The 26,341-nt window shown below is 37.6% G+C and overlaps 1 protein-coding gene across 10 annotated transcripts in view; it reads right to left on the minus strand.

The window, feature by feature from the left end:
* Positions 1–26,341, minus strand: part of dlg1b (discs large MAGUK scaffold protein 1b) — a 147,730-nt gene that overhangs the window by 74,690 nt on the left and 46,699 nt on the right. For 9 of the 10 annotated variants that reach the window (XM_067454353.1, XM_067454358.1, XM_067454355.1 and 6 more), the window contains one exon: positions 4,163–4,330. In XM_067454353.1, coding sequence (XP_067310454.1) covers positions 4,163–4,330 — 168 coding nt within the window. Of the gene's footprint in view, positions 1–4,162; positions 4,331–16,337; positions 17,042–26,341 lie in introns of those variants that run through there. The other variant, XM_067454363.1, reaches the window with a different exon arrangement.

A 26,341-nucleotide genomic window follows, 5' to 3' on the forward strand; every position in this document is an offset into this window, starting at 1 on the left:
AGCCATTTCTTCTGTTCTGCTCAAGTTTACCCTTCTTTGGCTCTACACACCTGAAAGAAAAAGAATCTTTCCAACTGAAGAGCGCAACAACTTTCTTTGATTTATAAACATTTTAAGAAAAGATTAAATTCAATGACTTGATGTGTGATGTAACCATTAATACAATATGTTGGTGTACATTAGTAAAAGTTAAAAAAATATATCTGTTTAAATATATGTTTAAGCATTCTGCATATTTTGGGTTACATCATATTATGTTTTATGTTGTGGACAAAAGTTTTAAAATATTAATAAACGAAAAAAATAAGTCTAATAAAAAACAAATGTAAAATAAAGATTATACAAAACTATTTACAATTTTAAAATGTCTTTAACTTTTGTTAATATATATAATCGCATGACATAACTAACCATCATTGCAAAAAATATATCACAAAAAAAGCAGAAAAGAGCATTGCATCATGGATACTACAGTAGATAGTGACTGAACGATGAGATCAATATGTCATCAGCTAGTCTATAACTCACAATTGCACCTCAAATGTTTATTCAATATTGAAAATATTCAAACTCAGCTACTGGGTGGGAAGATGTAATCATCAATAAAGAAAATGCCGTGACATCAAATGTTCAATTACCAATTGGTAATTGAAACATCTGTGTCAATCTGAATATTGAGGAGACAGCTACCTTGATGTCTGCAGTGGTTATGACCTTAACTGACAGTAAAGCAAGCATCTGGGTAAGAATGCCGTTTAAAAAACAGGCAAAGGGCCAAATAGGGAACCTAAAGGCCCAAGTGTACTTCATTTTCAGCATGCAGCTCTGTCTTCCCCACAGTTACGTTCGCACATAATTTACCACACGCGTAATACAATTGCTTTTTTAATACTCTGCAAAACATTCGCTTGGAAAAATAGAAAAAAGATATAATATTTATTTATATTTCCCTTCAAGGGTAGCTAAGTGGCTTAGTGGGCAGCACTGTTGCCTCACAGTAAAAAGATTCCTGGTTGGAGTCTTGGCTGAGCCAGGGGGTATTTCTGTGTGGAGTTTGCATCTTTTCCCTGTGTCTGTGTGGGTTTCTTCTGGGTACTCCGGTTTCCAAAAAATAAATACAATTCTAAATAAAAGAAGCGCTACATAAATAAGGGTGACTTGACTTGACTTGAATGTGTGTGTATCTGTGAACCCAGTGATGGACAGGCCATCCAGCCCAGGGTGTCACCCACCTATGGACCAATGTAATGGGATATGCAACTCTGCAGAGGATAAAGCAGTTTGAAGAATGGATAGATGGTTGGATATTCCCTCAATAACTATTGTTTTTATTGAAAAACAGATTTCTGGAATATAGAATATTACTGTATGATTAATGAATTGTGGTCAGATGAATATATTAAATTAATGAATCACTTTAATTAATCCAATATATCAATAAAAAAGGAAAAACTAAATAAATAAATGAATCAGTTGAGTTGTGTCATAATTACAGTAGCCTCGCGTAGCCAGACCTTCAGACGGACAGCAGAAGGTCTGGGCTCTGTTGCAGCTTTCATTGGCTAAGGACCACACAACAGGACGTTTGACTGACATGTAACACCACATGTTTTAGTTGATCCTGATTAACACTCATTGTCACAGTACATCAGCGTACTTCTTCCTCAAAGGAGTTTGGCATCACTGCGTTTGTTTCCAGGTGGACCATCAAAGAACGCAGACATCCTGAAGAATTAAACCAATCCCAATCAAATGATGAGACGACTTTGAAACTCTTTTTTTTTTTTAAGTAGAAACAGAAGCGTTCCCAGAAAAGTGTCCCATATGCATCAGACGTTCAATCCAACTGTCCTTAAACATGACTTCTGATTGAGACTATAATTACAGCATAAATACAAGAAAACATCTACAAGTGTACATGGAGGAGCCTTCAAATATTGTATTGGGTCCATCGGGGGGAGACTCTTTAGTAAGTCTCTGAGGAGATGCAGAGGTGACTCAGATCAGCCTGGGCCATAACTGTATTGTGAGAGTGTGTCTGAGATGGATGGCCCATTGCAAGGCGGGCTGGAGGAATGAAAAGGTGCTGGTTTAAGTGTGAGCAGTGAAGGTTATGAGAAGTGGCAGGTGTGATTTCTCATGTGTGGTTTGTTGCGTGCACGCTTCTGGCTTAGGCTCTGATCAGGACTGAGGAGGAGTCATAGGATCATAAATCTAAAGGCAGAAGGGAGCACTGAAGCACAAAAGGAGCAGGACGGGTCCTAGAAAATGTTCACACATACATATCACTTCCTGCCTCACAGTACATTCACCTTCTCTGGACACAGTCACTCGACTGCCTTCCACTTAGAACACAGGGATAGTGCTTCGCCTTGAGAAAAAAAAAAGTGCTAAGCAACTTCACATATATAGTCAAAGAAGCCAACAATAAATGCACTGTGTCTAAGAATCAAATAACAAAATATAAAAACCTGCCTTGCCACTGTCACCTTTGGCTTGCTTAGTTAATATTCAGCAATATTATGGATTTGACTGAACTGAAACTATTGGATGAGAATTAGGGCTGTCAAAATGGCTGAAAAACTTTTATACTTTTATAATTTATATATATATAAATGTTATACTTAAATTTGACTGATATTCAAAGTAAATTTGAATATAAAAGGCATTATTAGGGGTAAAGTGTTTGTGGGGTGGGGGGTTTGGCTCATCTCCTGAGGCCACAAGAGGAAGCAATGAGCAAAATACATGACTCTATAGGACCCGGACCCCACCTCCCCCAGGAGTAGAAATTTACGAACATAAAATCTTACAAGATCATATTAAAGGAGCTTTTGTAATGTTTTGTCTCTAAAAAAAAGTGCATACCATTTAAACTAACCTTTATAAATCAAATATAATTTCCTAAATAAACAATGCATAAACAATTATAAGCAAAACATCATGTATTTATGCATAGTTTAATACAAAGATCCAAAGCACCAATTACACAGAGTACTTTTTTTGCAGTTATAAACTAGACTGAGTAAACCCAGTCTGATCTGCTGCCGATTTTATTTTCAGAACTTAGTCTGAAAGTCGATATGTTTTTTTTTATATATATATTTTTTTACATTAAACTCTTTTTTAACTCTACATGTCTTCCTAAACATACAGCTCTTGTGTGAGATGAATAGTCAAAGATCTCCAACTAGCGCTTGTTCACATAGAAAACAATGGAAAAGCAGTGCAGTAAATGCATTCTGTGTGAACGACTTTATTCCATTTTTTTATTAACCAAAATCTTTACAATGAGCCTCTCTATTTCTGGAATGTCTTGAATGAACAGTGCAGCAGGGTCACAACTTCAACTTGATAGGCTATGAAAAACATTAAAATGCAACAGCTATTACATAATCGCATCTTGTGTGCCACTGATAAAATATCAAGTAATATGACGTCATAGTCTGTGGTGTAAAAAGGCTTTAAGAAATGAACTGAACTTCCCACCTCTATTACCTTTTTTCCGGCTGAGATTTAATCTATTAACTAATAGAACACATATCAAAGCCGCTAATCTAAAAACATTAAGGATGAGTCCCATTTTTTTGTATAACTGCAACAAACACTAATGCTAAGAGAATGTAGCGAGGGGCCTGTGGGGGGTGTATGGGAGATACACGGTGCCAGTCTTTCATATGCTTTAGCGGTGTGGTTTGGATCAATGTCCATTCAGCAATATTATGAATCAGCCTGTAGCCTCAGCAAACCTCTCTGTGTCATAAAGCACTTTGCACAGTAATAATCAGAACCCCATTAAACCAAGTGCATTGGTGGATTAAGTGCCAATCTAGGAAAATCATTCTATTTGCCCAACATTTCTTAATTTTGACCTCATCGTATGCTTTAGTCAAAGTTCATTTTGATCCATTGTGGCAAAAAAAGCTGAATGTACAACAGCACTAGCAGTACTATGGTTGTCTGGCTTTTTTCTTGTAATAATGCAAGAAGAAGAAGCCAAAAACCTAAAGTGTGTGTTTGTGTCCTGTGTATGTAAAGAGTGAGGCCCACAGAGTATTACAAACTGCATTGCAGGATTTAGACAATGAGGTGATCGACAACATGACACATGTTAAAACACGTGAACCGATCAGGAGGTCTAGATTCCAAGACCGAGGCCTACCTTCATTGGGGAGATATGTGCATGTGCCACATAGCCATGGACGTTCTCAATCTGGGAAAGGTTCTTCTCGGCCACTTGGACCAGCTCTGGCCCAGGAGCGTCATCAGTGAACTGGGGTGAGCTTTGCTCCTGTGGAGATCCTGTGTCTTCATCATGTTGTCTGTACTTCTGCAAAGAACAAGAGTGACAAGTCAGAAAAGATGAATGGTTGAGACGAGATTTGAGATCTTTGAAAAAACTTGGTTTGCCTTGATAATTTAGTCACAAAAACACTATTCTAAAACCCAGTGACCTTCCTACAGAGGCAGAATTTTAAGCCATCATAAGCACGCTTCTGATATTCAGATCTTCTAAAAGGTGGGTAACTTAATTATGACCATTTAGGCCTTGTCAGAGAAGGCAGTTCCAAAATGTATTATGAACAAAAATAATTCCAAAACGCTGGACAAGAAAAAATATTTTACCCAATGTGTGTTGCGTGTGTATGTGTACTCTAGTTCATTTTATGCTTAGAGTATTTATTTAGCTTAGCAGCATGCTAATGCCAAACTTAGACCAGTCTCCTTTGAGAAGATTTCTGTGTGGAGTTTCTGCTGATATAGAGCATTCAAAATCAGTCATGTATGAGGATCTATGATTGTTAGGATTTTGCAAAACATCTAGGTTTGTCACAGAGCTAAGATATCCAGACAATCCTAAATGTGAAATATGGAGGATGATTTAAATTGGTTGATTTTAGAAATCATGTAGTTGGAGCAAAAAGAACCAAACATTTGGTTGAGATACTTTATTCCAGAAATGTATGGAAATGGCTTTGACTGAAAGTAGAAATGCAGTGAAGGCAAAAGTCAAAAGCTTATGTAACACTCTTATTTAACTGTAACTGATACAAATACTCTTATCTGTAAACCTTCCTATTAACTGAAAGGGGATATACTAAACAACATATGAGATTAAAGATCTGCAGTGGAGGAGGAAGGAAATTAAAAGGGAATAACTTTCAATTATTGTATGAATTCAGAAAACCCCATAAAGTGCCTAATATAGAGTAGTTGAATATATTTTTTTCCATTGTGCATTGTCCTTTTCTAGTGCTACATTTATCCACATTTGATTTTAGAAACACAAAAGAATATCAACCAAAGACTATAGACATACAAAGACGGTGCAAACCTATTACTTATAAATGGAAGAAACTTCAATGCACAATATGGTTGAATACGCACCTTCTAAGTAAAAGAACCAGTCGCTGATAGCACTTTTGCGAGTACTTCGACTCGGCGCAGTAAAAAGTCACGGCTGAAAAATCCTCCCTCACTCACATCTCCTCTTCCCCCTCTCATTTCCGTCAATAGGAGTAGAGGATTTTTCAGGTGTGACTTTTTACTGCGCCGAGTCAAAGTACTCTCAGAAGTGCTATTCCGCCATACATTAGATATCCTTTTAAACCCACTTAAAAAAGCACCACATTTTTTATTTTGGGTCACCATACTTGGTCGTTCAACTATTCGTGTAACTGTATTTAAATAGGGAAAACATGGAGGCGTTTGGTTGCGTCTAATTTGATCTCTGTTTGGTACCTAATGAATGAACTGGGATTAGTGGGCTAAGCTAAGTGCTATCAAAATGTTACCACGCGTCAGAGCGATTAAGTGCACGCACTGAGACACGAGAGGTATGTATCAACTCGTCTTAGTTAAGTGAATAACATAGTTTAATATGAAAAGGCGGTGGAGTATCCCTTCAAGTCATTGCGTCACTGCAGCTGCTTTTAGAAACCTGAGACTTGTGCTTAGTACTGCACATGCTATTGTTTTTTTTAACACTATTTGAGCATAAGAAACAATATTAATGGGACAGCTAATGTCAGATTTTGTTGCTGATTTGAAATATGCTATTTAACTGTAAGTTCAGAAAGCAGTTTCTGAGATTTCAGGATTCCCCTATTCAAAAATATAGTACTTGGTCTTGGATGTCTGAAATAGCTGGCCGGAGGGGGTTGCGAATATGGCCACAGATTGAACTGACTTTCCTTGAAAGGGACTGTGCTATCAACTGATACCCTTGCACTACAGTAGTGTTTACACACTATAATGAATGGGTTCCCCTCCCTCTAAAATACATTCAGTGGAATAAGCTTTCACAGAAAAGTAACTGATGAGCTGTTTCCACACAGGCGGAGGATGGACGCAGTTGCTATGGCAACAGGTTTATCAGATACTGACTACTCCTGGGTAAGCCTGTGATACAAGCAGCCTTATTTAAAGCCGACATAAGCCTCATTGGACTTGTTCACCCACTAGCTTTATGAATTTGCATGGTGTATAATCAGTAGCTAGATTACAGGAAAGAGCAATGGGGAATTCACACTGTTAAGTGTTTCGATTCACTACCCCTTTCGCAAGAAAAGGGAAATTATGTACATCATCCATAATGTTTTAGAAAATATATTTAATGATGGAAGTTGTTGTCGATCGAGATAACCATATTATCTTGTAATTCTAAACCTTAATCACTGCATTTGGTTATTAAAAAACATTTATCTATCAGAGTTGTAAATACATTCCTTTAAACATAATCATAAAATGTTGGTGTAAAATGTTCACATACATCACTTTCTCCCTCAGAAGCAGGTATAGTCTCAAAAGCTCAATATTAAGTAAAGACTTTCTATTAAAGGGTTAGTTCACCCAAAAATGAAAATTAGCCCATGATTTAATCACCCTTTAGTCATCCTAGGTGTATATGAATTTCTTCTTTGAGATAAATCAAAACGGAGTTTAAAAAAAAGCCCTGGATCTTTTAAGCTTTATAACAGCAGTAATTGTTTTTAAAGCCCATAAAAAAATGCATCTATCCCTCAAATAACGTCCTCCATTTGGCTCTGGGGGGTTAATAGAAATAGAAAAACATCCATATTTCCATTTCCATTTATAATATAATGTAAATCATGGGCTAATTTTCATTTTTGAGTGAACTAACCCTTTTAGAATGAATTAAAGGTAGGGTAGGCCATTTCAGCAGGGTAGGCCAATGTTAACAGCAAGCAAGCTTTGAAAGCATTAGATCCCACCCTTCCTTCAGAGCATCTCCAAAGCCACACCGCCTCCAAAACACATGAAGCTAGAGCAGATTTAGCAAAGCGAGATTACCTCATGTCTCAAACCACATAATATTACAATAATAATGAACATAAACAACTTTTTGAGCTCTTACTTGTACCGCCTGACTGCTGCAGATTCATTTCGGCATTGATAGTGTTGACACAGAATGCATAAATCCCAAGTCTGAGATCATGAACTGGTCCAGGTAGAACGTTACACGGTTTCCATGGCCGAGCAGCTGCATCCAAGCCTTACATCAAGTGCAATGCAAAGTGTTGGATGCAGTGGAGTAAAGCACGCTGCCACTGGAATCTAGAGCAGTGAATCACGCTTCTCTCTGTTTGGCAATCAGATGGAAGTCCGGGTTTGGTGGAAGTGTAAAGTTTGGATTATGGTATGTGGATATTTTTTCGGGGTTGGGCATGGCCCTTTAGTTCTAATGAAAGGAATTCTTAATGCTTCAGCGTACCAAGACATTTCGGACAATGTCATGCTCCCAACTTTGTGGGAACAGTTTAGAGATGGCCCCTTCCTGTTTCAACAATCAAGGCCCATAAAGACATGGATGAGCAAGTTTGTTGTGAAGGAACTTGAGCAGACCTCAACCCGATAGAACACCTTTGGGATGAATTAGAAAGGAGACAGCGAGCCAGGCCTACAGGCCTTTGAGTTACATTGTACCAATAAAAAAGTACATTATTTAGTTTTATAACATTTCACATCTTTATGGGACATTATTTCACATCTCTGTCTCTGTTTCATGCTTTATATTCTTCTCTTACAATGTGCAAATTAATTTATGCATGGAAATATACTGTCTTTAAATTTAGAAAGAGGGTCCTTGGCAAAGTTGTGCTTGTTCTGTAAACAGTACTTTTAAGATTGCAGTAGTATGTGCATAAAGTCCAGAAAGATATAATCTTTCAATACAATTTTGTTTAACTGTAAACTGTCTATATAATAGGGGTGTAACGATTCACTCATTCTCTTGATGCATCAATTTGAGGCATTGATCTTGAAACATGTATTTTGAATCATGAATAGTTAATTTCAGTCGATACTCGATTTAAAATGCTAAGAATTGAATGAATCACGATTCAATAACGATTCAGTGCTTTAAAATAAACATTAGATTATATCTACTACATGCTTGAATTAATAGAGACGTTGTGCTGCGTCATCCGCACCCTCACAGCTCTCACATCACAGACATGTGCTGCGCTCTTTACCACCTTCACTGGATTGCTCTGTCCGTAACTCATTTATATAAAATAAAATAAAATACTGAAGTTTTATGGAAATGGGTCATACCTGAGCAGTGAGGTAAAACAATAATATATTAAATTTAACTTAATGTCTTTAACTGAATATACGAAGGAAACTGCTAAAGTAACTACAACATAAAACAAAATACAACACTGAAATAAGAGTGTGCAGTTTATCTATCAATCAGATGTGCATTAAAGTCGCGCATTAAAGTTACGCTGAGCTGCCACTGTAAATATTTATATATATATATATATATATATATATATATATATATATATATATATATATATATATATATATATATATATATATATATATATATATATATATATTATTTTACAATACACTAGGAATGTGGAGAAGGGTTTAAATAAAGTTAAGTTTAAGTAAAGTTGTTTAATATAAGTAAAATAAAGAAAGAGTATTACTAATAACTTTCTGTTCCTGTCGCCTAAGAGTAGAATAAAAAAAGAAGCAAAAAAAAAAACCGAAAACCGTGGTTAAAAACCGAGGAATGTATTGAACCGTGTTCTTACTGTATTGTTGCATCCCTTATATATCCCTTATGCAACCCATAAATAAATAAATATTATATATATGTATTATATATATATATATTAAATGTATATTTATTTATTTATGGGTTGCATAAGGGATATATAAGGGATGCAACAATACAGTTAGAACACGGTATACATACCGTGTACATACGGTATACGGTATACATACGGTATACACACACATATACATACAGTATATAATTTTTTGGTAACACCAAAAAATAGGTTTCATTCGTTAATATGAACTAACCAACACCTCTGTTCAGCATTTGTTAAAAAATCCAGCTGGTCATGGTTTATGTAAGTTCACAGTTGACAACTAATTTACTAAGATTTTAATGCATTAGTAAGTGTTACTGGGTTTTTACACACTCTCTGAACTTTGAAGGCCGCTGTGTAATTCACACCCTGACTAAGATACATTAAGGGAAGTATTTATAATCCTATGAATGCATGTAAAAAACAAAACAAAAAAAACAACAATGCATCATCGTTTTGAATTAATAGAATCGTATCGAGTTTTAATGTGGATCGTCTCAAATCGAATTGTTCTGAATTGGCACAAATCTATGAATCGTGAATCGAATCGAATTGATTCGATTCGCTGCCTACCCAAAGATTCACAGCCCTACTATATAACTATAAATTGGCTGCAACATATTGAGTTGTTTTGGATGGAAATAATTCCTCTAAACATCTAAAAATGGTGTGTCCTGTTGAACTGACAATGAGTGATCTAATTACATAATACACTGAATTTAAGCCTTGTCATAAAAAGTCAAAAAAGGGTCTAAAGACTCTTTGGCATCTGGCCACAGTCCAAGAGGTTTTCGTCTTTCCCTAACAATACTGCCAAGTTATGTAATTCTCTCTAAACAACCATAAATGGAAATATCAACTAGACCGGCAGAAAGAATTGCTATCATTAAGATTGATTTGTAGGTGTTCAGTGTGTAGAGCATGTGGGAGGAAGCACATGATAGAAGAGGAGAGCTCACAGTCTTCCCTGTTGAGCATATGAGGAGGAGGGTCTCCTGGCAACCACGACCACTCGCTATTGAGTCATGGTCCTCTGTGACTGAGGTAGGCAGATTACTATTCAATCTGAAGCTTTCCTGGGACACACCTGATACATCACCACTGTAGGCTGGAATCTAAACTGACTCCAGTTTCCTCCTCTGCACACAGTCACTGTGCCAACATTCACAGCTTCAAATGGGAACACAAACACTGTAATAACCTGCTTTATATAGCAATTTGTCAGTGAAATGAAATGTTTTACCCACAAGTTTAAATCTGATGTGAAGAAACATCAAAAAAAGTTTCGAATTACCATTTATTAACATGGCACTAACGCTGAGGGACAAATTTTGTGCCTATGTTTAATACTTGCAAGTCTAGCTCTTACAATGTACTGACAACTAAACATTATTTAAGCATATTCTCTTCGTTAGGATGTTGCTATAGAAACTGTTCAAGTGTCAAGTAAGTTTCATTCATAATGTTTTTCCTTTATTCCTTAATTTACGGCATCATCCTGTCCCTTATAACCAGTAGTATGACAAGCCTATAAGAAAGCTTAAAGGGTTTGTTCACCCAAAAATGAACATTCTGTTAATTACTCACCCTGATGTCGTTCCAAACTCTTCGGAACACAAATTAAGGCATTTTGAGGAAATCCGAGAGCTCTCTGACCCCTCCAAAAACGACAATGTAATTGTAACTTTTAAAGCACCAGAAAGACAGTAAAGACATCATTAAAGGTGCCATTTTTATTTTATGAGGTTTTTCAACACTAATATGAGTTCCCCTAGCCTGAATATCATCCCCAAGTGTCTAGAAATTTTGATCGGTGTAAACGGAGTTCTAGCTTGTCTTTCTCTGCCTTTGAGAAAATGAGAGCCCAGACGAGCTGATCTTGAATTCTCCTGTTATGATGTCATACCAGGAAAGGTTTCCTCCTCTTCATCTGATTTGCCCACCGAGAGAATTAGTAGACAATGGGTTCAGTTTATCAGTCTCGATGTCAGCACAAGCTTTACCATATGGTTTCGACAGCACCGCCACAAACAGTGAGTAACAGGATTCATTAATGCCTGATCTGGGATCAGTGATTTCTGATGTGCAGCTAATCATTCAAGTTCACACAGACTTTCTTTCTAAATCGTTAAATACTGTCAGTCCTGCTGGCCGTCTTGATGCATCAGTGAATCAAGCCAGGCTAAAACGATCAACTTCACATCATTTCTCTTAGCAGCATGAAACAAATCTGTTATTTAAATTATTAAACTACAAAGAGCGATCAAAGAACACTCTTTATAATGTTCGGATCTGTCAATCATACGTATATCTGCAGTGCACACTTGTCCAAACTGCTGTTATGCTGTTAAGCTGCACAACAGAAGCTCTTACTGTATTCATAGCGATGTTGTGTTTGCTGTTAGCTGTGGTGGTGAAAGCATTTTGTGAGAAAAATAACATTGCAAAGTTCACTCAATGTTTATTCAGAGCTCTGATACAAACTTTGCCCAGCTAGACTCTGTCTGTCTCTCTCTCTCTCTCTCTCTCTCTCTCTCTCTCTCTCTCTCTCTCTCTCTCTCTAATGTCAGTGTGCTGCTGCTGCTCACGCCCACTGCAAAAAAATAATTTTCTTACTTAGTATTTTTGTCTTGTTTCTAGTACAAACATCAAAAAATTCTTAAAACAAGAGGTATTTATTACACAAGCAAAAGTAACTGAAAGAAAAAAAAACAAAATTAAATTTTTTAAATAAGCAATATATTAATAAGAGATTAAATAAGAGATTAAAATAAGCAAAATAATCTGCCAGTGGGGAAAGTAAAATAATCTTAAAACAACATTTTACTAACCCCATTGGCAGATTATTTAGTTTATTTTAAGCAAAAAAAAGACAGTAATTTTTACTTGTCTAGTAATTGTTTCTTAATGCAAGAATTTTTAGCTATTTAGACTAGAAACAAAACAAAAATACTAAATAAGAAATGCATTTTTTGCAGTGCCTGACGTATGCCACCTTCACGTGCTATCGGAAACGTAATAATTCCCACTTCTGAATTCCCACAAATTGATTCAAATTGTGAAATGGGAGGGCGTTCACGTGCGATTTCATGTACTCCGAGCGAACGCACAGATGCCTTTTATGACATATAATGTCTTAATATAATTTTAAACACACTTAAATGTATCTAATATGATAAACAGAGCTGCATTGTTTACTCGCGAGCAGTGTGTTGCGCAGCAATCGCTCCAGCGGTCTTGCTCCGCTCCCTCAACATTCGGTCCTGCTCTGCTTCATACAACAGTAATGTTAATATCGCATTTATGAACTTTATTTCTACCCGAGTCCTATCCCAATTCTTTTCCACCGGCTGTGAGGTGAAAACCACATGTCCCAAGATTCTGAGCTCAAACTTGGCATCATCCAGCTACGCCTTTGATTTGAATAGGCGGATGGAAAAGTTACATAGTGTAGCTTTAATGACAGAAATGTCATTTTTGGGTGAACTATCCCTTTAATTGGTGTATAGTTTGGCATGACATAGAAGAACACTGAAAAGTTTTGGTAGGCTTTTAAAATACTCCCTCTCCTTGCTCATCTTCCGAGTCAACATTTCTCTGGACCCGGCACGAGTGAATACGAACCCAGGTAAAATCGAAGGTAAAATTAAATTATTTTGTTTTACGCTCCAGATATAAACTTTTCAAAATAATGTATTAACTTGCAAAGATAAAATTAACTATTGGTAATTTAAAAATATAGGCCTAAAGAAAAACATTAACTGTGCAAAAAAAAGTAAACAACTAATATTTCCAAGTTGACTAGCAGCAGCATTGTTTAATCCTCTAGTCTCGCATATCCCTATATTCATATATATCAATAGTCTTATTATAACGTATGTGTTTTTTTCAGCATGCAACAAACAATGCAAGCTGTGATGTCTGATTCAAGGATAAACTATTTTTAAGAACTGTTTTAGAGTTCTTAAAATTCTGTCAAACTAATTTATAAAGACATATAGACAAAGAACTCAAGGATCTGTAGTTTCGTTTTCCTTGCATCATATATAAGTTAGCAATCTCTGAAGTAAGAAGTTAGCAGTAAGTGTCAGAACTAGTTTGCATATGCCTCATAGGTCTTGTCAAAATTACACTGTCAACATCCCACTCACTAGAACATAAGCTTATCCTTAAGGATTAGGATAAAATAAATCTAAACAGACTTTTCTTTACTAAAGGGAAGCAGGGAAGGACCCAGTACTGGAACATTAAAGGGGTGGGGATCCATTTGAACCTGGGTGATGAAAAAACGTTAATGCATTTTCATGTTCTATTAATAAAAACTAAATACCACAATAAACACACATAACCAGGAGCTACAATTAAATACAAGTTTGAATGTATAATTTCTTATAGCAATTTCATAAAGAGCTACATCTGTCCAAATGCATTAACCAGCAAGATAAGTGCTGTCCTACTGTTATTACAGGGTGACCGAATGGCAATGCTGTAAAGCGATGCTTTACATTGCCTGTAACTAAATCCTCACACAAGCCATTGGCTCCAGTGAAGTGCTAAAGGAAAATCATCGGAAATGGTTCTAACAACAAAATCTGGGGTAACATGACATGACATGGCATTTGGGCAATTATCCCATCTGTTTGATCAGATACTAAAACTGTGCTGGCAATGCAGAGAGCAGCAGAAGCCACTACTCTTTCATATGCTGCCCTTCCTGTCATCAAGAAAAAGACATTTGAGTGCAGAGTACCAGCTAGTTTGGATCATTCTAGTTCAATCTGAGATGTGCTGAATGTGCCAGCCTGTATCTATCCAATCAAATAAGGGCATTTTAAAGGGAAAATTGCAAGGAGAATTTTGTGAGCGGAAAAGCTGGAAAAGTACGCGTACACCTCTAAGTTAACTGTGTTAACATGGTGAGGTGTTGCGCTGCTGAAAAATTTGGATATATATAATCTCACTTGCCATTATTAAATCAATAGATTGTGGCAGAAACAGAGAGCAAAAGAGAAAGGAAGCCTACCAAAGCCATCAAAACCTCCCATGTTTGTTAAGAAACTAAAAATAGAAGCTGTATATTCAGCCAGCGTGTTCTGGAACAAAGGACGATTGACTAAGAAATTAGTATTTACACAAGCAGCAGTCCAACAGCCAGCATAGACTCCCTCATACATCACTGTCACACAGCCGTTTTCCTCTCTAGTTTAAACAGTGGAATGCTTTAAGTCATTTTAAACAGTCTTACTTACAGATTACACCTAAAAACATAATTTCCATGTTTGAACCAACAGAATAAGTACTTAACTCTAAGTGGGAGTGTAAACTTTTCATCATCTGTAAAGCTAATATGTTACGCTTAACTCATATGTATTAGTCAGTATACTATTTTTAATATTACAAAGTAGAAATTCCAGGAATGGCTGAGATTAAAACAATTTCGGCATGGTCAGTTTAATAATGGCGAGGTTCTTGTAATAAAAGTTCACAGTAATCTTTTAGCATATTGAGGTTTGCAGCTCACAATTTTTAACAATTGATGATTTCCAAATAAATGTAAATCATGAGCAAAGCAGATGGAATGTAATCCTATGGGCTGTGCATCAAGGATTTGATGGTTCGAGGTGGCAAGAGACGCCATACGGCACCATACAGGCAGTAATCATGCCAGAGGCCAAAGGGCCCTAGTTAAACTGCAATCTCAATGACTTCTAACAGTTTGACAATGACTTCTAACAGAGTGACAACATAATCATTTGAATTAATTATCCTCATAGGCTTGTGTTAAAAAATAATGAGAACATGAGACACTGATCAAAATCAATTCACCACAATTCACTGTTTCCTAGCTGTGTTGCTTGCCCTTAAATGTCAATTTTTGCACAATTTCATAGTATTTACCATATGTAAAGTATTTATAGTTATCAGATTGTGTATATGTTATATACAGTCAACTATTTATAGTACATGTATAGTTAGACTGCCTCTCTCAGTAGGTTAGCTATGTTTAGATTTATACTGGTTTTTACTGTTCTGGTTCTACTGTTGTGTTTACAGTATATTATTACTGTTGTTTGTTTATTTTATGTTTAAATATGTAGCACAACGACATTTCGTTCCACTGTATGTCCCCACATGTGGAATGACAATAAAGCTCAACTTCACTTGACAATCCCTCACTCAAAGGCATTTACAAAACGAATTGCTACCTACAATTTCACGATCACGCTGTACCGAACAATTCATTTTAAAAATCAAGATGATTCATACATGAGAGTCTGTAAGTGTTTGATCAGGAGGTTCTTGTGCTCTGGGAATGCCAGAGCTAACACATTACTGTGACACTCTCATTAAACACAAGCAGGCTTTACTCTGAGCTAAACAATGAAATGTGTGCAATCTCCATCAGTGTAGAGAGAGCGATTACTGGAGAGCAGAGTGTTAACTACAGTCAGGGCAGAGATAAGCCAATGACTGATTAAAAGAGAAAAAGCTGAGAATAGAGAAAAGTCACCCCTGACTTATGCACTGACACTTCTAAACATGCTGGTAGTTAACATAAAATGCATTCTGAAAGTTGATTTGTCTTGTGACACGGTACATTCTATCTAAAACTATCTTAAACAAAATTGGATCATTGTTTTTTAATGTTTGTATTTATTTATATTTAATATATTCAAACTGGTTTTATAAGCTCATGTTATTATAGACTGGTGAGGACAAAAAGGTGCACATGTATGTCAAGAGTGGCTGGCTCTCATGGACCCAGGTCTGACTTGTCATGCCCTGATCCCACTTCCATATTTCTAAACTCAACTATCATTTATGTAGCTCAAAAAATGACCATGGACTTATATATATATATATATATATATATATATATATATATATATATATATATATATATATATATATATATATATGTTTACTTTTTTTTAGTTTCAGCTCACCATGTGAATATCTCTACTTTGGTGTATGCTGGATCTTTAAGATAACTCTTATCTCACCAAGTTTTTTGTATGTGCCTTAGAGTTCAGACTTTTTCTTCTTTTTCTTCAGATTTTCCTGCCAGCTGAACAGAAGAACATTTTGGCACCGACCCTTGGCTACACCTGAATGCACATGCTGGACAGATTCTCACAGTCTGTCCTCTATCTCTGACATAAAGCAAACCTGAGAAACAGAGCAGAGAGCTCCGCCACCCACCTTGCATCCAAACATGAGCGAGATGGTGCTATTCGTGCAGGCCACTTTGCAGTGGCACAGCATGGGTGAGAAACAGTCCAACTTCTTGATGCTGGGAGACATTTTCTCACTGCTATGGCAGCTGAGCCGCTCTGCCAGAGAAGAGCCAGAAACTCGCCTCCGCAAGCGATACTTGCTCCTGCCTCTCCGGCCACCTCCTGCTCCACCACCTCCCCCCGCACCTCCTCCTCCTCCTGCCCCTCCACTGCTGCTGCTGCTGCCCGCTCTCACCATCCACCCTCATTCCTCGTCTCACTCCATCACGCCAGGGAAGGGACAGCCAGTCTGCTTCCTTCATCCAGCGAGTTTTCCACACGCCCCCTCTCCGTCACCACTGCTCCAGTCTTCCGCTGTCTCTCAGTGCCCTTCTTTCTTCTGCTTCACTTGCTTGCAATGAAGAATCGGTCTCTCCACCTCTCCTACTAGTCTTCCACGGTCCTTCCTTCTCCTTTTTGACCAGCGACCTCACGGCTGTCAGTCACAGAGTAGATGTTTACACAGAGGCCTCGCCGGAGCCATGCTGTGTGCGAGTGTGTACGTGCATGCGTGAAGTATGGCTCTTCTGGTTAAATCTTCTCCATCACGCAAGACACCAGACAAGCACCCCTTTCCCAAAACAGACGTGAAGAACGCCACAGTGAGCACAACGCAGTGAGTTGTGAAGAGAATGAGGGAAGAGGAGGAGAGATGTGAGGGGAGGGGAGGGGAGGGGACCGTAAAGCTGTTGCAGAGCGTGGGGTTTGTCACATGGGCTCCGTCAGACAGGAGTTGGGTTGAGTCTCTCTCTGTCTCATCCTCAGCGTGGGTGCTCTACGTCACCCAATACATTGAGGGGAAGGAAAAAAGCTAAAGCAGTTACCAGTGAGAAGAACAGCAAATGAACATCCTCTGGGTGCACAGCCTCGCATGGAGGAGGAGGAGCAATAATGGAGTGATTTCCAGCACGTTTACATGGAGGAGAGAAAAGGGGCAAGGGGAGGGGGAGCTTGGAGACTGGCCAATAAGACGACAGAATGTCATTAGCAGCTGACTGGACAGTCTGGCTGTGACCTTCTGAGAATGGTGCCATTTCTTGAAGGAAACCATACGATGGAGAAAGTGGTCCACGACAGGGTCACACAGAGAACTTCTTCAGCTTTACGCTAGTCTATTTTTCCATTGCATAAGGTTTGATTTCGATGCCAGAGGAACGGTCACACAGGACGAACCGTTCGGGTCATTGGCCAAAAAGGGTAGTAACATGGGGGAGGGTCTGCAATGACAAAGATCAGGCTTTGACTTTGCTTCAGGGCAATTTTAAATCAGCAGTCAAGCTAAGAGGGATGTAGCAAAATACAGCCATACACACTAATCCAATCCTTACAGTTAATGAGATCATTTCTGAAGAGAACGCGTGCATACATGTGCTATAATCTATCAGAGCAGAAATCTTAGAATCAATTCAAAGTAAAAACAATAGTGTACTAAACTACAGCACATTTTGTTGTGCCATTTTATTGGTTTCCCTACGATCTTTGAGTTTCTTCTCTCTTGCGTTTTTACATTTTGTTCAAATCTCAAAAGGGCTTCAGGCCGACAATACCACTAGTGTCTCAATTTACTCAAAATTTACATTACTTCGGCTGTCGTGTGCCTCCCTGTCCAAGTGTGACTCAGATCCTGCCTTTATACCGATTGCCGGAATGCTTGTATGCTTTCTCATGGAGACACTTATGGCACACTGCACAAAAATATGAATAAAAGTCTTACTGTAAAATGCTATTTCTGTGGCAACACACAGAATTTCTGGGTAATTTTCATAACTGAAGAGGCTGGGTCACAAGTATAAGAGGGAAAAATTGCACTGAAAATTATTAGAGCTACATAAATGCTAATAAGCAGATAGATAAGAGTCTATCAACCGGTCCGAGAAAGTTTGAAAATGTTATTTTCTCGTCTGTGGCTCTTTACAGTTTACCGATTTCTTTGAGTGGATTTAAAAAAAGTATAACCTGTATAGACTGAAAAAGCACCAACTCAACTCCTGAAATAAGCTTATATTTTGAATTGACTACAATAAATATTATAATTTGATTTTGGTTGCAGAGGTGGTTAACAAGCTATGCATCATTTTGATTCATGCTATTCCATGCATTCTATCTTATTTACATTGTTAAAGAGTTGGTTTCTCATTCTAAACAAGGCCAAAAGACCATTTATGTGCCAAATACACTCCTTCAGGATTCATATACGTTTCGGAAAGTTTTTTTTTTTTTTTTTTTTGAGTATGGCCCTGTGTGGAATTCTTTGTATGGGCACTTCTCCCGGATTAAAGCACGGCGTGCGTATCAACCAGAACAAGAGCACGCCCATCAACAAGCTTTGTTTGGGTTACGGAAGCCGCAGGCAACGATGTCATTTTGTTTTTAGACCACGAAAATCAACAATGTCACTAAAGAAGTTTCTGCTTTGAGAGAAAGATGGCCTTGTTCAGCTTCGCAAATAACCCAGTGTTAAGAAAGCAGTGTTTGTCTTTCCGGAGCAGTAAACTGTACTCCTCCACAAGCTCGGCTGATTGCGGAAAGAATCGGTACAGCATATCTGTCTTTTATAAATATTATAAAACTATAGAGTCCGCGGAGATATGAAGGATATAATCTACAGGTATACTCAAGATTAACATGAGATTGGCAGAAACTGTGTGTGTTATGTACCCTTTAAAAGAACATTTGGGCTGCTACTATGGTTTAGACTGTGGTTGTTCCAGTGGGGTCTTTTCAACTACTGATCTGCCCACATTGACACTATATCATAATTGAAATTAGCTGGATAACATCACTTTTTTCTCCAGAGCGGCTTTACAGCTGAATCAAATTCTGCTGCATTATTTTCCTGAAGCTGCTTTGAAACAATCAGCATTGTAAAAAGGGAAATATAAATAAAGGTGACTTGACTTGACCAATTATCATGGGTTCAGCCTGTAATGAGCAATCACTTACGTGAAACTTAATTTAGCACAGTTCTCACCACTATCCCAATAATGTAACAACGCTTTTATCAAAAAGCTCTTTATTTTTAATCTGATTCATCTTCTTAAAGGTGAGTAATCTAAACAACCTAATCATTGCAATAATTGCAAACCTCCACCTGAAACAGTGGAGTGCAGGGGAAGCCTGAAATAAATGCACACAGCTCCACCCTGTGGGCTAAATCTATAGCTTATGATTCTAATGCCAAAAGTTTGTTTGCAACTTTGCATACAATCTACTATTATCTCTGTAACGTACTAACATGCTCAGAGGTGAGCATGTTTTATCAGATGACACAAGACATTCCAACTAACTAAGAAGAAAAAGGAGTTGATCCGCTCTCCTTTTATTGTTGTTAGAAACATGGCTTACGTACAACAGCACATGCACCTTCATGAGATCCTGGACAAGCCTTCATGCTTGAAGTCAATACCTTTTTTGATTTGGGATTTTCAATATGTAATGCCATATAAAACCAGGAGAGGGAAGCAAATCAATATGAATACAACAGCCTACAGTTTCCAGTGACCAAACTAACAAGCAGGTGAGAAATGTAATTAAACAGACTATTGACACTAACACTTCTACTGTAACTTGTGGTACTAGATTTCTCGGTCTTCTTATTATATGGTGTTAAGCATGCTGCGCTCATGTTTACAAAGCTGACAATCTCAGCAGATTCGAACGAGGGGCTAATGAACTACTCTACTAACTAGGGATATATTTCCCAAAAATGAAAATGGGTTTGTGTAAGAAAAATAACCATATTTAAACCTTTATAAAGTAAAATATCTGGCTTCCGACAGACCACCTTTCATGTAGAGGTCCGCATTCCCACGCTTGTCCCATGGGAACCGCAGGACCCAACCAGATATTTTGTGCCGCGGGATTAAATTTCCAAATAAAACATGGCAGGCAGTCGGTCATTCAATATCATGTCCCCAACATCCTTTAAGAACAGCATATCATATACAGCCTGCACTCAGGACCAGTATGCACGTGCTGCACGCATTGACAGTTCTTTGTGCGTCATGCATTGTATTTGCGGGGTCTGTGCATGCAGCACGTCCATAACGGTCCTCAGGGCAGACTGTACTGGAGGTAAATATATACGTCCCTCAGAAAGAACAGGAAGGTTGTCGATGACTGACAAAGCAGAGCAAAAAAGGGATGGCAGAGCAAAGTATGATGCGCTGTCCTTGAAGGACGTTCAACTTGGACTGGAAAATGGTCAGTTTACTGCTAAGAAACCCACGTCAGGAGAGTCTGATGTATGGGAGTTACCCTAACCCTAACCCAATTTTGTGCAGACTACATTTTTATTTTCTCTGAAATTGTGGAAACGATATCTAAATTTAGTGGGATGGTCAGGTCGGGAAGAAAATTATTCTAAGCAGACAGCGAAACCCTGGAGTATATTTGAATGATCGTGCTCAGCTCTCATCAGGAGAACTAATTCATTACAATGTAATCTGTCTCCTGCTGCATTTGAGGCGTGACACTCCCTCAGCGGCTAAAATCACATTATATTTAACGGACACGTTCAGTTTTTAATTGTAGTGTCTGTTCTCTAATTGGACTGATTTTGTGAGAAAGAACACGGTGGGGAAAGTGATCCAGTCACAGTGATTCAGTAGTGGTGGCTTTGGGAGTGGCCTCACAGGGCAGCGAAACATTCTGGGAATTGTAGTCGTTCATCCCCATGAGACAAAAATACATTTTCTGTCTTATCGCAGTCTAGAAAGCACCAAAATCAAAAATAATTTCACATTTCTAATACATTAATGACCCAGTTTAAATATAGATTTATCTTCCCATTGCTGAAGTATACCCCTGTAAAAAACGGTCCCGCACAGACCTCTTCTTCCATGTTCAACTTACGGAAAATGTGTAACGCCTCTTGCAGTTCAAAACGCTTACATTACATCCAACAGCAGTTACACTTTTTCCGTAAGATGAATACAGAAGGAGGTCTGCCGGAAGCTAAATATTTTACTTCATAACTAAATATGAATTAAATATGGATTTGTTTTTCTGAAACGCTGTTGGTTGTGCTTTTTTGGAGCATAACATAGAACAAGTAACAAGAAATCATACTTTTGTGATGTTGCTTAACCAATTTATGTGTATTAATGTTTTTATCCCAAGGTAATCCTTAAATAACATGCATTTTCAGATAATTTACCATAAAAACAAACAACTGCAGCTCTTGTTAACCTCACAAACATAATTACAATCTCTGAAGTGTTGTCCATCACACATAACTTTTTTACTCTTGCTCTGTTGACTGAAAGCATGAAACCAGTGATCATAGTGCTAAACTACTGTAGTGTAGTGTAGATGCATGCTGGGAGCGTGGTTTTGATTTGAACCTTTGGGATGTTACTGTGTTTTAGATTGTTTAGACTGTGTCCCTGGCTTAAAGGGATACTCTACCGATTTTTCATATTAAACTATAATATACTATGTATATTAGTCACGCCTGAAAAATCCCCCCTCACATCTCCCCCTCCCCCCTATTGACAGAAATGAGAGGGGGAGATGTGAGGAAAGATTTTTCAGGCGTGACTTTTTACTGCACTGAGTCAAAGTACTCTCAAAAGTGCTATTCTGCCATACATTATTAGCCTGACGTGGTCATACTCAATTCTAGTCAGAATATGAGTCTGAAACTGCTCCACTGGGCTGTGATTACGGGGCATATTTCAACCGAACCAGGAAAGACATCAATTGGAAAGACCTACAACCAATCAGAGCAACGAAGCAACGCATTGTCAGATGTTAACAGAGCTCAACTGCACTGTGTTGACAAGTCTGCTTTTTTTTCACAGGTTGTTTTCCATGTCCGCGGGTTGAAGAGACTTCAATTATGTGACATATAGGAATGCGAATTTTAGCAGGCAACCTTGCCGAAATAACCCACATTTTACCCCCCAAAATCCTTTTTTTTTCTTCTGGAGAACCATTTTGCCCTAAACGGACAAACTTCTCTTCAGAGTAGTCACTCTCTGTCCTCTCTGACTATGACATTTTTGTCCTGTGTCAGTCCCCATAGCTTCTCTATGCTCCGAAAGGGAGAGGGGAATGCAATTCACAGCCTCACCACTAGATGCTGCTAAAAATCACACTGTACTTTAAAGAACACTTTCCCAAGCTCAATGAGAAACAGTTCCAGTTGCATTCCCATCAAAGAATAGATACTGAAAACCGGGATTAAATTTGCCCCGATGCTGAATTCTGAAAGACAACAGTACCGATAAGCTCTGACGCTATCAGTTCTGCTGTCAGTACAGGATAAATTAAAGTTGCCATGAAAGTTTTTTTTTTTTTTTACTACTGTTGTCTGAGGTCAACTAATGACGTTTACATGTTTTTTTACATTAAAAAATATAATAATGAACAAGTAATAGGCTATTTTATACCCCGGATATGACCCTCTCTCCTGAAACGCTGTATTTTTATTGGGCGTGCCGCACTGAAGACTTGGAAGGGAACGCTCACTGCTACGATTCGATAAACTTTGCATATTTAACTATCTTCAGGTGAATAGACATGAGGATTTGTTTTGAAAGCGTGTGGAGAAACGGCAACCAAAAAGATTCATCACACAGGGCTTGCAAAATGTCCTTAACTGCGAACTGTGCCATCTCTAACACACGCACACACACATACACGCGCCTTACTGCAGACGCCGAAAAATTTAAGCATGATCAAAACTTTTGCGATTGTATTTTTGCTTCAAATATCAAGTCAAAAGAGTGAACAGCCCCTCTGGAAAACACATGTAATCTCATTCTCATCATCCTCAGGAACAAACGTGCAATAAGATTTTACTTTTCAGATTATAAAACAATGTTAAAGGTGCCCTAGAATGAGTTGAAACAATATGTTAAATTGTTCTCTGATATCTACAAAGAGGGTATGTGGCTTATTTCAGGGTGTTTCCTGTTGTTACTGTACTAGCATCTTGCATTATCTAAACAATGCTGTCTCTCTAAGAAACTTTCAATTTAATCAGAAATTGTTTAAACAGTCAATAAGTAGATAAAATCGCTACTGACTGCTTGCAGGAATACAGTTGTAATTGCCACTTTCTTCAGTTTAAAACACTGAGCAAAGCTTGCTTGAAATGGGCCGCACAAACAAATGATTTTGAATTAAATTGTTGCGATATCCGATTATAATAAACATCAAACATTGTTGACATTTTTTATCTGTTGGAAGGGTATGAAAAGTCCTCACGTCCCCTGCACAGCCTGGAACATGACGTGTGTCAATGAGAGCTGCCGTTTTCGGTGTCCACACGTGATGCTTGTTTACCTGCACGAGATACCTGGTGTTTTTCATGCACGAGATTTACATATGAAGTAGGAGGCAATGGTGTTTGAGACTCACAGTATGTGATGTCCATGTACTGAACTCTTATTATTTCACTATGGAAAGGTTAATTCAATTTTTCATTCTAGGGCACCTTTAATTGTGTTCTTAATTAGGTTTTATTATTAAAATTCCGGATCGATCAGCAGTATCAGTAAGAGTACTAATACCGGTAAAAAATTAATGATACCCATCCCTATTCCCATCTGAGCATGGTTAAGTACAAACCGTTCCCAGCCTGGATGACGAGATCATCCTCCATAGTGCAACTCGCCAGCTTGCATGTCACTGAGGTAATGCACATTTTGTATCACCACAGTGGAAAAAGAAATGGAAATATGCCAACTAACCTGGAATGCTTTCACAACTACTGGCCTGATGGTGAAAAAAAGTGTCATATGTCACAAATGATGTGTTAATCAGAAGAATTCCTCTTTGTCAACTTGCTTTTCTCACACAATAATGGTTTAGAGTGAATAAACGGTTAGTTCTTTTTTAACTTTGAACTGATGAAATATATATACACACAAACCAATGAGAAAGAACCCCAGTGACCCCTATTGCTACTGACTGCAGGGCACATCTGATAGGGAGCAGCAAATCCCATGACTTGTCACAATGAATCTGTTTGTGAGCAGATCTGAGAGCAGTAAAGACATTGAAGTAGTCTCTGTGGAGGTCCCAGCATCTGCACTGAACAGGTCACATGAGAGGAGTCCTCCGTCCCATTCAGACTCCCATGATACACACAACAGTCCTCTAGAAAACAAAGCAAAGGAAAGCTTCCCTCTCTCTGGTCCAATCAGGCTGACACTGTATTCTGAAGTGCTGACTGCTGAAACTAATATATGATTTTAATATATGAACACACCAAAAATGGCATCATGACCATAAATGGGAAATGATCGGGTCTCGTATATAAAACTTTAATTAAATTTCATCCAAAAAATGTGTGTGTACGCAACAAAACCTGTGCAAAATTCAGCAGGTCACACAAGCCAAACAAGTTAATTTTTGATTTTTATAGGGTCTTAAATACTCTCTGACTGTGATTCACTTTTTATGTAGTTGGACATTTGTATAATTACTATATGCATTACATAGCTGAAGAAAAAACTTTGGTAGATAATCTTGTAAAACACAAAGTGGGAAAAATTAAGAGCCAAAAGATCTTAGGAGACAGTGGATAGAGATCAACATTAGAAAAATACATTAATGAGAGGAATTACAGCCAGGGTTCAAGAACAAATACTGCCCAATGGCCTGGGGTTTATTATTTACATAAGTCTTGCCAATATAAACATTCAAGCACAGGAGATTTGAAAGAGCACTCAATTTGGTACTTCTATTCAGTCTAAGATGGATTTTTGTTGGTACACTACACACCCAAATCCAACTCTCAAACACCATGCGAATTCAGTGCTTTTTTTCGTTTTTATGCACTTAATGATTGGAGGTCATTTTGTAAAGTAAAACTATGTGCTTGTGCACATTTGTATCCAGACGTGTTATACACTAAAGACTAATGCTTACGTGCATGATGTCACCGTTCTCACAGAGTTATTTGATGCTAAAAAAAAAGAGTGGTTTGACGCCATGATTGACAGCTGTGATTGACAGCTTCTCCAAGCAAAGTTGACATAATGAGTTGCTCTGCAGTAAACTGTAGTAACAGATACTGTGGGAGTGTAGGTAGTGTTTTTATATTGTTTTTTTAAAGTGAAAGATGGATAAATATGATTTCACACAAACAGTGCCCAAAATGCACATAAGCATGTCGTGTGTTTTTTTACAAGAACTTTAGTATGTCAGAAAAGACAATTTAAAATGTAAAATATTTATAGAAGATAAAAATACAAATATTATATAAAAGTAGGCTATTGCGGCCAACTCAATATTTTACACACAATATTTTACTACGGTAAACAGATTTTTGTTTGTGCTGTTGAAATGGTCTGTTAGAAACATTTAATAGCCTATATCAGAACAATATTTGTGAAATTAGATGTATTTTCGATGTTTTGTTTATTTTGTTTTGTTTATGATGGTATCTGCATAATGATGAGAAGATGGATCCTTCAACACTTCTATATACATATTACATATTTAATATAAATATATAGTTAATGAACATATGTAGTTAATGTTGCATTTAATCTGCCTAATTTTAATAAATACATACAAGAGCTCGTTTGACTTCACTGAAGAATCTGTATTGCTCGTTTGACTTTGTGGAAGGATTGTTAAAGCTCAAAGGACTTTGAGCAGTTTGCGAGTTTCACCAGGAGACAGCAGAGCAGGAGCAATTTTGAGGGTGCATTTCAAGCATCCAAAAATATTAGGCTTCTGTGGATATCGAACGTTAGAAGTAAAGTAAGAAGTAAGTTAGAAGTAAATTACATATCCAAGGGAAATATGGATTATTTAATTGATGTCTATGTCAAGTTCACTCATCACCGAATAAATGCTCATATAAAACTAACGTCAATTATTTTAGTTAAAAAGGTACAAAGTTTAACATATTCTATGTTTTCGTATTTATGTGCGTTTTATTAGTTATGTCCCATGTCAATGAGAGCG

This window comes from Pseudorasbora parva, chromosome 9 (assembly GCF_024679245.1).
Source record: "Pseudorasbora parva isolate DD20220531a chromosome 9, ASM2467924v1, whole genome shotgun sequence".
NCBI lineage: Eukaryota > Metazoa > Chordata > Actinopteri > Cypriniformes > Gobionidae > Pseudorasbora > Pseudorasbora parva.